This window comes from Diospyros lotus, chromosome 4 (assembly GCF_014633365.1).
Source record: "Diospyros lotus cultivar Yz01 chromosome 4, ASM1463336v1, whole genome shotgun sequence".
Classification (NCBI taxonomy): domain Eukaryota; kingdom Viridiplantae; phylum Streptophyta; class Magnoliopsida; order Ericales; family Ebenaceae; genus Diospyros; species Diospyros lotus.
Window position 1 is genome coordinate 4,355,306 of NC_068341.1, and position 10,982 is coordinate 4,366,287.

General features: G+C 35.4%; 2 protein-coding genes across 4 annotated transcripts; one reads left to right on the plus strand and one right to left on the minus strand.

Moving 5' to 3' along the window:
* Positions 1-1,394: 1,394 nt before the first annotated feature.
* Positions 1,395-5,389, plus strand: LOC127799353 (glucose-1-phosphate adenylyltransferase large subunit 3, chloroplastic/amyloplastic). The gene is made up of 15 exons (XM_052333315.1): positions 1,395-1,722; positions 1,809-1,922; positions 2,008-2,181; positions 2,268-2,360; positions 2,451-2,534; positions 2,641-2,696; positions 2,820-2,913; positions 2,992-3,104; positions 3,432-3,504; positions 3,719-3,799; positions 3,952-4,038; positions 4,274-4,378; positions 4,585-4,691; positions 4,779-4,839; positions 5,135-5,389. The coding sequence occupies exons 1-15, from the start codon at positions 1,483-1,485 to the stop codon at positions 5,234-5,236; spliced, it is 1,584 nt and encodes a 527-aa protein (XP_052189275.1). The 5' UTR covers positions 1,395-1,482; the 3' UTR covers positions 5,237-5,389.
* Positions 5,390-5,563: 174 nt separating this feature from the next.
* On the minus strand, positions 5,564-10,796 carry LOC127799354 (DEAD-box ATP-dependent RNA helicase 58, chloroplastic). 3 transcript variants are annotated; one of them, XM_052333316.1, is made up of 10 exons: positions 10,373-10,795; positions 9,608-9,701; positions 8,707-8,820; positions 8,470-8,586; positions 7,688-7,792; positions 7,222-7,380; positions 7,055-7,123; positions 6,734-6,823; positions 6,325-6,465; positions 5,564-5,886 (listed from the first exon to the last, which is right to left on the minus strand). In XM_052333316.1, the coding sequence occupies exons 1-10, from the start codon at positions 10,645-10,647 to the stop codon at positions 5,623-5,625; spliced, it is 1,428 nt and encodes a 475-aa protein (XP_052189276.1). In that variant the 5' UTR covers positions 10,648-10,795; the 3' UTR covers positions 5,564-5,622. The 3 variants fall into 3 exon arrangements, with proteins under 3 accessions (XP_052189276.1, XP_052189278.1, XP_052189279.1); XM_052333318.1 differs by lacking the exon at positions 8,707-8,820 and having other exon boundaries at positions 10,373-10,796; XM_052333319.1 differs by lacking the exon at positions 10,373-10,795 and having other exon boundaries at positions 8,707-8,816; positions 9,608-9,706.
* Positions 10,797-10,982: the final 186 nt, after the last annotated feature.

A 10,982-nucleotide genomic window follows, 5' to 3' on the forward strand; every position in this document is an offset into this window, starting at 1 on the left:
GATTGGCATATCTTGATATTTTATATTTTAAAGACTAAACATCATATTTTTAATTGTTAAATGATAACTATATATATTAAGTCTAATATTTAAATAATATTACATGGTAAAGTTCGTCACTATAGGCGTGTATAGTGCTGTTAAATAGGTCATGCGCCTCATCTTCCCGAACTTGGCTTACTACATAGAAAGTATTGAGTCAAGCCCAATATATTTGGGCTTGTAGCCCTGCCCAAAAAAAATTCAAGGCTCAACTCATGCTCTCTGCCCTTGCCCGCTAACTTTGCAAGCCTAGCTTGTTGGGCTCGAATTACATTTATTATTTAAAATAAGAAAATTATATTTTTTTATATTATAATTTTGATTTAAAATTTTTAATATATAATTTAACGAATCTACTATCTTAAAAATAATAAATTATAAAGAAGATGTCACAACACAATAATAATGAATAAAAAATATATAAACATTATTTGTATGACCATTTAGACATTTTTAATTATCACTCATAACCAAACACTTAAATACATAATTATGTAAAAAGTTATAATCACCTTAAATGAATGTTAAATATATATTTATTAAATGAATTTTTTTTATAACTTTAAATATTCATAAAATTTAATATCATTTTAAAAGTGTAATTAGATCATTAAAAACTAGAATTTAGAAACTATTAAAAGATAAAAAATTTAATTTTTAAACTTTTAACTACTAACGTTCAAGTTCTTTATTTTTTATTTTAAAAGTGATTTTTTTTAAGAAAAATATTTTTATATCCTATTCATTAAATAAATAAATATAATTTTTTAAATTAATTTAAAACTATATTAAAACCGTGTTGGTTCAATAAATTTATGTCGAGCTCAATCTACTTAGATTTTCGAACTTAAATCTAAACTAACTTAACCCTTTCTAGAACTAATAAATTGAGCCATGTTATATTTTGTACTAACGAGCCAAGATTGAGACTAGAATCAACTTAAGGAGTTCAATTCATTTGATATCATTAATTATATAGATACTTTAATATTTATTGAACCAAATAATATAAATAAAACAATTTTAAACTATAACAAAATTCATATTTCAATTTCGACCTGAGTTAGTATCAAATGTGATACTAAAAGTATCAAAGGTCAGCCAATCATGCTATCAAATATTTTATCTGTTTTAATGAGACTAAATACATGGTCTATGTTTTACAAAAGAAAAAAAATCCAGGCAGCAGCCTAGGAATATTCTGCACGTAATTAGAGAAGCTTAGGGAGGATTTTTCTGTAATTGCATAGTGCTCCTCCCAAGGGTCACACAAAGACAAAGTGAATTGGTGGATGCAATTGAATTTGGATAGCGTGGCCCAATCTTTCAGCAGCATGCATTCCATGTAAGCATATCTCTGCAACTCCATTTCATTCAAAGTCTTTGCAAGCAGGCATTTTTCCAATCTGAATTCCAATTTTCTCCCTGGTTTCCGGGAAAATGGCAGTGTCAGCCGATGGCCGGATCGCCTTGTCGGCGACGGGGCAGATGAGCGGCCCCGAGGGGATGCCGGGGAGTCGCTGGAGGCTGGTGAAGTTCTGCAATGGAGAGTTGATGGGGACCAAGATGAAGACGACGATGAAGCTGAAGCTGCAGCTGCAGCAGCATGGCGCCAGGAATGACAATGCTAGGCCCTGTGTGTGCATGTCTTTCACCACTGATGTTGCAGGTGAGGTCAAGGTGAGTTCTCTCAACGAGTTTTACTCCAATTATTAATTACTTAACGCAATTCTTTCTTATTCCGATTTGAGACTTTCTACGTGCAGTTGAGAGACTTGGATATGGAAAAAAGGGACCCAAGAACAGTTGCAGCAATTATCCTAGGAGGGGGAGCTGGTACTCGCCTTTTCCCTCTCACCAAACGCCGCGCCAAGCCTGCTGTAAGTCTCTCTTTCAAGTTTCCAACAAATCTTTCATGCCATCTTTAATGTTCTTATCGCCTCTGCTATGCACCTTCTGTTCCAGGTCCCCATTGGAGGAGCATACAGGCTAATTGATGTGCCAATGAGCAACTGTATCAACTGTGGAATCAACAAAGTTTACATTCTCACACAGTTCAACTCAGCATCACTGAACAGGCACATTGCACGCGCATACAACCTTGGCGGTGGTGCAACCTTTGGAGATGGCTATGTGGAGGTGACCTTCGGACAACATTGTTGGTTTAGGATCTTTCGAGTCAATGTAGGATCAGTTAATCACGAGTTGTTTCTGTTCTTTGATAGGTTCTAGCAGCTACTCAAACTCCAGGTGAGGAAGGCAAAAGATGGTTCCAAGGTACAGCAGATGCTGTCCGCCAATTCCACTGGCTTTTTGAGGTACTTACTGGGAAATTGTCTGCTCTGTATAACTTCTCTAACCGTGACATTATGATGGATGATGACTAGAATATACTTTGTATCCTGTAGGATGCAAGGAGCAAAGGGATAGAAGATGTGGTCATTCTATCAGGAGATCACTTGTATAGGATGGACTATATGGACTTTGTTCAAGTTAGCCACTACTTTAACTTGTTTTCATACACAGAACTTCATTAATTTGTTCAAAGTTGTGAATGGATTCAAACAGTTATTTCTGAGACTAGTATTTTTCATTTAGAATCATCGGCAAAGTGGTGCAGATATCACCATTTCTTGTTTGCCAATGGATGACAGGTAGGTTTGTGTTTCCACTCTTAGCCTTGAAATGTATTTGTGTTGAGCAGGTTTACATGCTCGAGATTCAACTATTATGGGTAGAAATAACCTCTTTGAGTCTTCTTTCGGTTTCCTTGATAGCCGTGCTTCAGATTTCGGGTTGATGAAGATAGACAACAAAGGAAGGATCCTATCATTCAGTGAGAAGCCTAGGGGAGGTGATTTGAAGGCAATGGTAATACTCAAGTTGGTTCACAAAGCTCTTTACTATACTACCTATGGAATGTGCATTTGACATTACAGCATGCTTTAGGCAGTAGACACAACAGTTCTGGGGCTCTCAAGAGATGAGGCTCAAAAGAAGCCATATATAGCTTCCATGGGAGTATATGTCTTCAAGAAGGAGATACTGCTGAATCTTTTAAGGTACTCTAAAGCTGAAGCTACCATCACATCAAGACAAGTAAGATAAAATGAACTGCAGAATACAAAAGAAACATTTTGAAATCAGTTTAAGGGTAATTGAACTAAAAATGGTTCACTGATTTGACCTTTGAACTCCTGAAAATGATTTCAATACCGTACTTCAAATCCATGTTGAGAAAATCACAATTGATATTGATGTTAGAACATCTATGGAGATCAATTCCTTGTTCAGAAAGAACTACAGAAAATAAAATCATACCTTCCTTGGCTTGAGAAGTAGATTATGCATGAGAAAGTACTAAAAATTACGCATTCTTGTCAAGCCAGATGGCGGTTCCCAACTGCAAATGACTTTGGATCAGAGATTATTCCTGCCTCTGCCAGAGAGTTCTTCATAAAGGTCTGTATCTCAACTTTTTTGGCTGGCCTCTTTCCCATGTAAACATGTTACATTATTTTTAACTTGAGATTTAGGATAAATACAGGATAAAAAAAGAATCTGTTGTTCCCTACATTAGGTGCTTTATAGATTTATTTTTTTTCAGCAGATATAGATACAAATTCAGATGCATATTGGGCCAACAATCTAAATAATTTCTGGTATGATCTGGCAGGCTTATTTATTTAACGATTACTGGGAAGATATTGGCACAATTAGATCATTTTTTGAAGCAAACCTTGCCCTCACTGCACATGTAAGTATATCAAAATAAACATCTTACTCCACAAGCATTTGGTAGCAATGAAAATATGTCTATGCACGGAAAGTAGTATCTTTTGGTAATTTCTTTCTAATAGTTGAACTCTTTATAGCTTGCGTTTTTACATTTCCTTTTGCCTATTTCAGCCTCCCAGATTTAGTTTCTATGATGCAGCCAAGCCAATGTACACATCAAGAAGAAACTTACCTCCATCAAAGATTGATAATAGCAAGGTCAGTATATCTCAATATTTTGTGCTTAAGCTTCCTCCTGAGACTGATAAAACTTATTTATATATTTATCTTTTTTTGGTTGAGCAAGGGACAAAGAAGAAGATGATTCTTTTTTCATTTTTTCATTGAAGCATAATCCCTTGGACTTGTAAATGGATCAATTCTTAATTTTCTGCTTTGTTCCTGAATGTATTTCTTCCATTGCATTGTAAAAGGGATCAATATTCGGTTGCAGGTTGTTGATTCAATCATATCACATGGTAGTTTCTTAACTGACTGCTCCATAGAACACAGTGTTGTTGGCATCCGATCCCGGATAAACTCCAATGTGCAATTGAAGGTTTGTTTACAGCTCAAAAACAACTATTTCTTGAATCTCAGTTGCAGAATTACTAGTTTTATGCAACATAGAAGTCTTCTTATTCTATCTCCTGTAATGAACTAACTTTAATCTAATTTTTGGTAACTGCCTTAAATGTTATAGTTCACACTTTCTTGTTCTTCAAAATGAGTTCTAAGCTGATGGCTCTGGCCATGGGCATACAGGATACAGTTATGCTTGGTGCTGACTACTATGAAACTGACAGTGAAGTTGCATCTTTGCTAGCTGAGGGAAGAGTTCCTATTGGAATAGGGGAAAATACGAAAATCAAGTACAAATAATATTTAAGTTTCTCTACTTACATATCTTTGTATATAACTCTTCATTATTTGATTACCCTTTTTACATTCTTATGCAGGGATTGCATCATTGACAAGAATGCCAGAATTGGGAAGAATGTTGTTATTGCTAACTCAGAGGTAAACTTTTTCAAATAATTCATCCAGAAGTATCAGAATTTATACGAGAAGCATCCATTTGGTTATGATTTTTGTACTTTCATTTTAAAAACAATGAAAATTTGAGAACTACTGCCTTCCTATAGTTTTCATTCTGTACGACTGCAATTTTAAAAATTCATTTTCTCATTTATACTTGTTTCCTACAATTAAGGTATTTTAAATTAAATTTCTTGAAAACAATTTTAAAAACTACTTCAAATACTTAATTGTGTACTATATTTTTTTTCTTTTTCTTTTTTGCATGAATTTGCAGGGCATTCAAGAGGCTGATAGATCCTCAGAAGGGTTTTATATAAGATCAGGCATTACCATCATATTGAAAAACTCAACAATCCAAGATGGCTTTGTTATATGATGAGCATGGCTATCATAATCTCCTCTATTTTTTTTTGGTTCAATTAGAGAGGGAAATAAAAATTTGTGAGATACACACTGATTATATCCTTTATTGTGTTCTATCAATGTGGATTTTTGATTTTATGATATGATAAATGCATCTGGTTCTTGAGATCTTTGAGCAAAGCAGAAATTCATGGATTGGATCAAGATAAAGGAGCCCTTGAACCCCCTTTCAAATTGATGTTGCCCTTGTGAGATGGCATATGGGAGGACTGATTTTGCAGAGAACTAGGAATATCCTCCTATTGTGTTGAAAATTGTGGAAAAAAGGTAATTGAAATCATAGGGAAAAAGGGTAATTGAAATCATAGAAAATAAATATGGTTGAAACTAAAGTCGGATTCACAAAAATGCCTCTACACAGTGGAACATCAATTCGTTTTCAAATCTCTGTAAGACAAACCGCTCTTCTGATGTTATAATGCTAGTAACAAGACATTTCTCATCTGCAAATGGTCTCCTACCTGTCCTCCCAGCTCGATGAAGGTAATCTACTGCAGATTTTGGCAGTTGAAAGTTGAACACATGGGTTGTCTCTGGAAGGTCAACTCCTCTGGATGCCAAATCTGTTGCCACAAGAAGACAGCTTCCACCTTGTCTAATTTCCTACACTCAAAATATGGAAAATTCAAATGGATACAGTAAAACAAAACTATTCCCAGACCAGAACCAAACTGAAAGAAAGTTACTTTCCGGAATGCTTACTAAAAATAGAGATTCCATAGTTATGTGTAGTTATCTGATCTGCAAAAATGTCATATACTTTTTGTATGACAGAATTAAATATATATAGGCAGTTCGCTCTCAACTCAACATTTCCTTCAAGAATCAAGGGCTTGGAATGGTTCACAACAGTCATTCCTTTTGCAACGCAACTAGACTTGCATAATCGTGTATGTCAGATTAAGGATTGAAATTGACAAAATGCAATAGGATTGTACAGTCAGAAGCTATTTATGTGATCCAAATTTTACACCTTTTCCCTTGAGGATGAAAAGACAAAATATGGACATATCAAGCTGCCATGAGCTGAAGAAAACTTACCGATAAGGAAGCTGCTCGTAAGTTGAAATTCATGTCTTCCTCCAGAAGAAGAATATTGGTACATCCAGGATACACAGTCTTCAAGAAATCAATTAGAAGAGTCGTTGTTGGAGCTTCACCTCCCTTTTTAGACTTCTCAGACTGTGTTATAGTTGGAGACGGAAAATATTAATAGACTAGTATCACCATTTTTCAGTTTCCAATAATGGATATACATTGGCTATCTTAAAAATATAATGGATATATATTATGAATTTCAATTATCTGTTAAAATATTAGAGCATAGAAAAGATCAACCACGAGTGAGAGATCTCATCAAATTTTACTACTGGGTAGAGATATTCTTTAATGTAATTTGACATCCTGCAGTCTTGAGTAATTACAGATTATTAATATTAGTGAATCTGACCTGGTCATTGACAAAAATTATGGCAGATCGAGGGGCATCACTTTTTAACAGGGATAGCAAGGTTTCATGCCTTTCATTTTTACCACATATCTGGACAACCATCAAAGCATGCAGCAGATCAGAAGATTCATCCATATTTCAGAAGAAAAGGCAGAACGCAATCAAAAGATTTCCTCAAAAAAAGAAAAGAAGATGTAGCTGGAATAGGATCTTAATATAAAAAATAAAACGAATCTGCAAGAAAACAACAGCAAAATAAATAAATAAAACAACACTAAACAAACCAAATAGGACACATTTTATGGCTCCAAATAGTTTTACCACAAATCTATGATGCAAGCGTGATGGCATTGGCTCAACAGGGTTGACATGGACATGAACAACATCAGCCTGCCAGAAAAATGATTAATATACAAGTGATACAATTATCGACAGATTGTGCTAAAAGCCATGAAGAATACATGGAGACAAGAAGTCCATCAACAAACCTTGGTCCATTTCTGCTGAATGCAGTCATGTAAGAATCGTCTGTGCTGGGGAATTGATGCACTGGCAAAAATAGTCTGTCGATTATTGCTTGATGAGTATGATGTCAAAAGCTTTCGAAGAGAATTGACTTGCTTTGATAAATTGAACATGAAATCAACCTAAAATGCAGCAAATATATCACATAAGTTCCTGCTGTGAACCTTTTGCAGGAGATGCACTATACTATACAAAGCAATTTGTACCATGATAAAAGCCAACTATGTCTCTTACTGATTCCATTCAGGTAGAAACTATCTACTTATAACTTCAATTCAAACAGAAGCAAAAGATACCATCACTTATTCTTTATGGTGTCCTGCCCCCAGTTTGAAACTGGATTTTCAAACAAACCTGGGGCAATGACAGATGGCCATCTGAAGAACAAAATCCATTAACAAAAAAAAGAGTGAACTGCAATTCGCTTACCTCGTCGATTACTAGCACATGCATTGACTCTAGCTTCAGAATTTGCTTCTCAAGCATTTGGCACAAACTCCCCAAAGTTGCAACCACTACTGTAGGGGGCTCCACCTGACAATTCAAGTGATTTTTAACATGTTCCTGTAAATAATTATTTTCTTACAAAAATTTTTATTGCAGGAAATGAACTACCTAATGAATGTGGGAAAATGGTAACAGTCTGATAGATCTCAAGCAAATGGACGATATGCCTAGTGCAACTGCAGTGATGAGCATGCAATGTATTAATTCAGATACAGGTACTCGTTGACGAGAGTATGCAATGTATTAATTCAGATACAGGTACTCATTAGCATCTATATAAACACAAATTCACAGCTATGGCAGGCCAGGCACCTATAGAATATCTAGGCCTTGTTTAGCACAGAAGCTCCATCTTTTTTATCATCTCAATGAAAGTACAGTATTGAATGCCGATTTTAATAGTCCTTTCCTTTTCAAAATATTATTACAAAATACCATATCACTAAATTGATTGTCACTGCAGCGTGCATGGAAATAACTGCAATCTTGATTATCAGAAAGATAATTAATAAAACAGAATATTTGGCAGTCAACCAAAGGGGCACAAAGCAAAACATAGGCAACTTGCTTCATTTTAAATTATATAAAATGAAATGAGTACTTTCCAGATATAGGTTCTATGCACCTTGAAAATGTTTCATAGGCAATATGGTTTTTTTGCATCTTTTACACATTTCTGTAAAATCAATGACCCAAAACAATACCTTCAACCAACTCTTGTGTCTTCTCAGCATACCTCCATCTAGAAGAGCCATAACAGAGCACGCTTCCATTCCTATTTCAGCAGGTTTTGCAGCAAGCAAACGAGCAACTTTTGTAACCTTGTTTGCCAAAAGACTATAGTATCAGAATATAACACATCTGAGCACTCGTAGGATTCATGCCATATGTGTAATTTTAACTCCAACAATCAAAGCATAATTCATTACTGATATGCTTACTTGCATGCCAAGTTCCCTAGTTGGTACAACAATAAGTGCTTGCACAGCTGATCGTTGAGTGTTTACAACTGAAAACACTGATAAAAGATATGCTAGGGTCTTCCCAGAACCTGTCTACAGGGCCAAGAGAAAAGAAAAAACAACCAGCTACATTAATTTGCAACTGCTACAGGGTCAAGAGGAAGACAACTCAGGTTTTATATCAGAGCACTAAACACGCAGGTTGATCCCCTCCTAAAATCTTGAAAACAGCAAAATAATTGACCTCTTACATCCCATCACTACAAAGATTCTGCTAAAAGGCATCAATATAGGTTGGAATTTTAGATTTCCTAGAACACGTGAATCATGAATCATACCATAAATAAATAATCTATAAATCCATCATTTTGCAATCACCCATATATAAGATCCCATTGATGTTCACATTTGTCATTATATTTCTTTTAGCAAGCAAAGAATCATAGAAGACAAGTAGGAAGAGTAAATAAATAATGTATTATCTTTGATATGTGACCCAGACATACAAAAAAAGGGATTTGGTATTAGGCAATGCAGGATGATATTCTGCCCACTTAATTGACAGATAAAAGGGCAAGATAATGTAACTGGACGTGGTGAACACATATCTATACTCACCCCTTCTACAATATCTGGAAAAAAAAATCCATTAATTAACTAAATTTTATTAACTTAAACTATGTCACATAAATAAAATAAAATAAATTGGCCATCCCTAGTGCATGAGGCTCCATGCTTTACAATGGTCCAGAAAGGGCATATTTGAATGTAGCCTTCCCCTTACTTTTTGCAAAGAGAACATTTCCACAACTCGAGTGAATGACCTCCTAGTCACAAAAGTAAACTAAATAAAAATAAAACTCAAAAAGAATGAATTGACCTGTGAGTGGAGTATGCAATCACGCCTAGAAAGCAGAAATGGCAAAGCTTGACGCTGCACATCAGTAGCCACAGTAAATCCAACCTCTTCCACCCTACGTCAATTTAATCCAACTCTAATCAGTATTCTTCACACAATCGTACTAAAATCCATTTCCACCGCAATTGAACATTGAAATCCCCATAAACTTTTATTGCAACCTTTTGGCATCCTAGTGAGGGATGATCATTGCACACAACAGCAAAGAAAATAGACAATACATTGATCCCCCCCAACCCCCCCCAAAAAAAAATCACAATTCAAATCAATCATTAAGCAATCACAATACAAACCAAAGAAAATAGAATTCTTCGATTATAAGAGGAGCATTTTGTATATATCAAATAGGGAAAAAGAGTCATGATTACGCTGCATTGCTACACTCTTAACCATTGTTTCAATTGCCTTAAGAGACAATAAAGAGCACATTTAATTAGCTAGGAATTCCTGGTTGCTTTGCCCGTTCTTTTCTTCTTCTTCTTTTTTTTTTTCTCTAAAACAAAACGGACCCAGCAATTTCCAAGAAAAGAAAGAGAAGGATGCATTCGGAAACGGAAAAATTGACAACAAAAGGAACGCTTTTTTCTCTCAAAACACATGGTTTCAACTGTTTCTGAGTGTCAAATAAAAAAGAAACACCAACCATTAATCAACTCGTTAGTTTTCCAGCATGCATTTTCTGTGGAGCCAAACAGACCCAGAAAATTCCAAGAAAAGAAAACTCGCCTGTGCAGGATATGGCCCGGCACGTGACCTTCACAGAGTTCTCGGAGAGTCGGTGCATTCTCTGAGACATGATCGCCTCTGACTGCAACACATGAAGAGAAAAAAGAGGCTCGTGAAGGCCTGTGAATGCGATGGGAAACGGAGCTAAGAGCGCCATTCGTGCGGTTAAGAAACAACTTGAGGATCCAGTTAGGGTTTTCTTCACTGGGTTTTGCAGAAAGCGGCCATGGAGGAGGAGGACAGAGCTGGGTTGCAGAGAAACAAGAAGAAGCCATTGCAGGTTCTAGAGCAGAGAGCGAGGTCGGAGACAGATCAGATGTGGATGAGCTTAGGTGCTGTTTATTTAGCCCGAAAATGGAAAAGAAAAAGAAAGGATTATTTCCATAAAAACTGATTTTCTGTTCAATATATCTGGGGTTTTGTCCCTTACCTGGGAATAAAATACTTCCTCTTAATTCCAAACCAACCAGCAGCGAAATACATACAAACAAACAAACATATATGTATATATATAGTAAGTGTTTCAAATTAAAAATTTGGGTAATCCTATTGTAAAATTAACCCAAATGATATATTTTTGTTTCACACTCACTGAAACTTATAATTATAA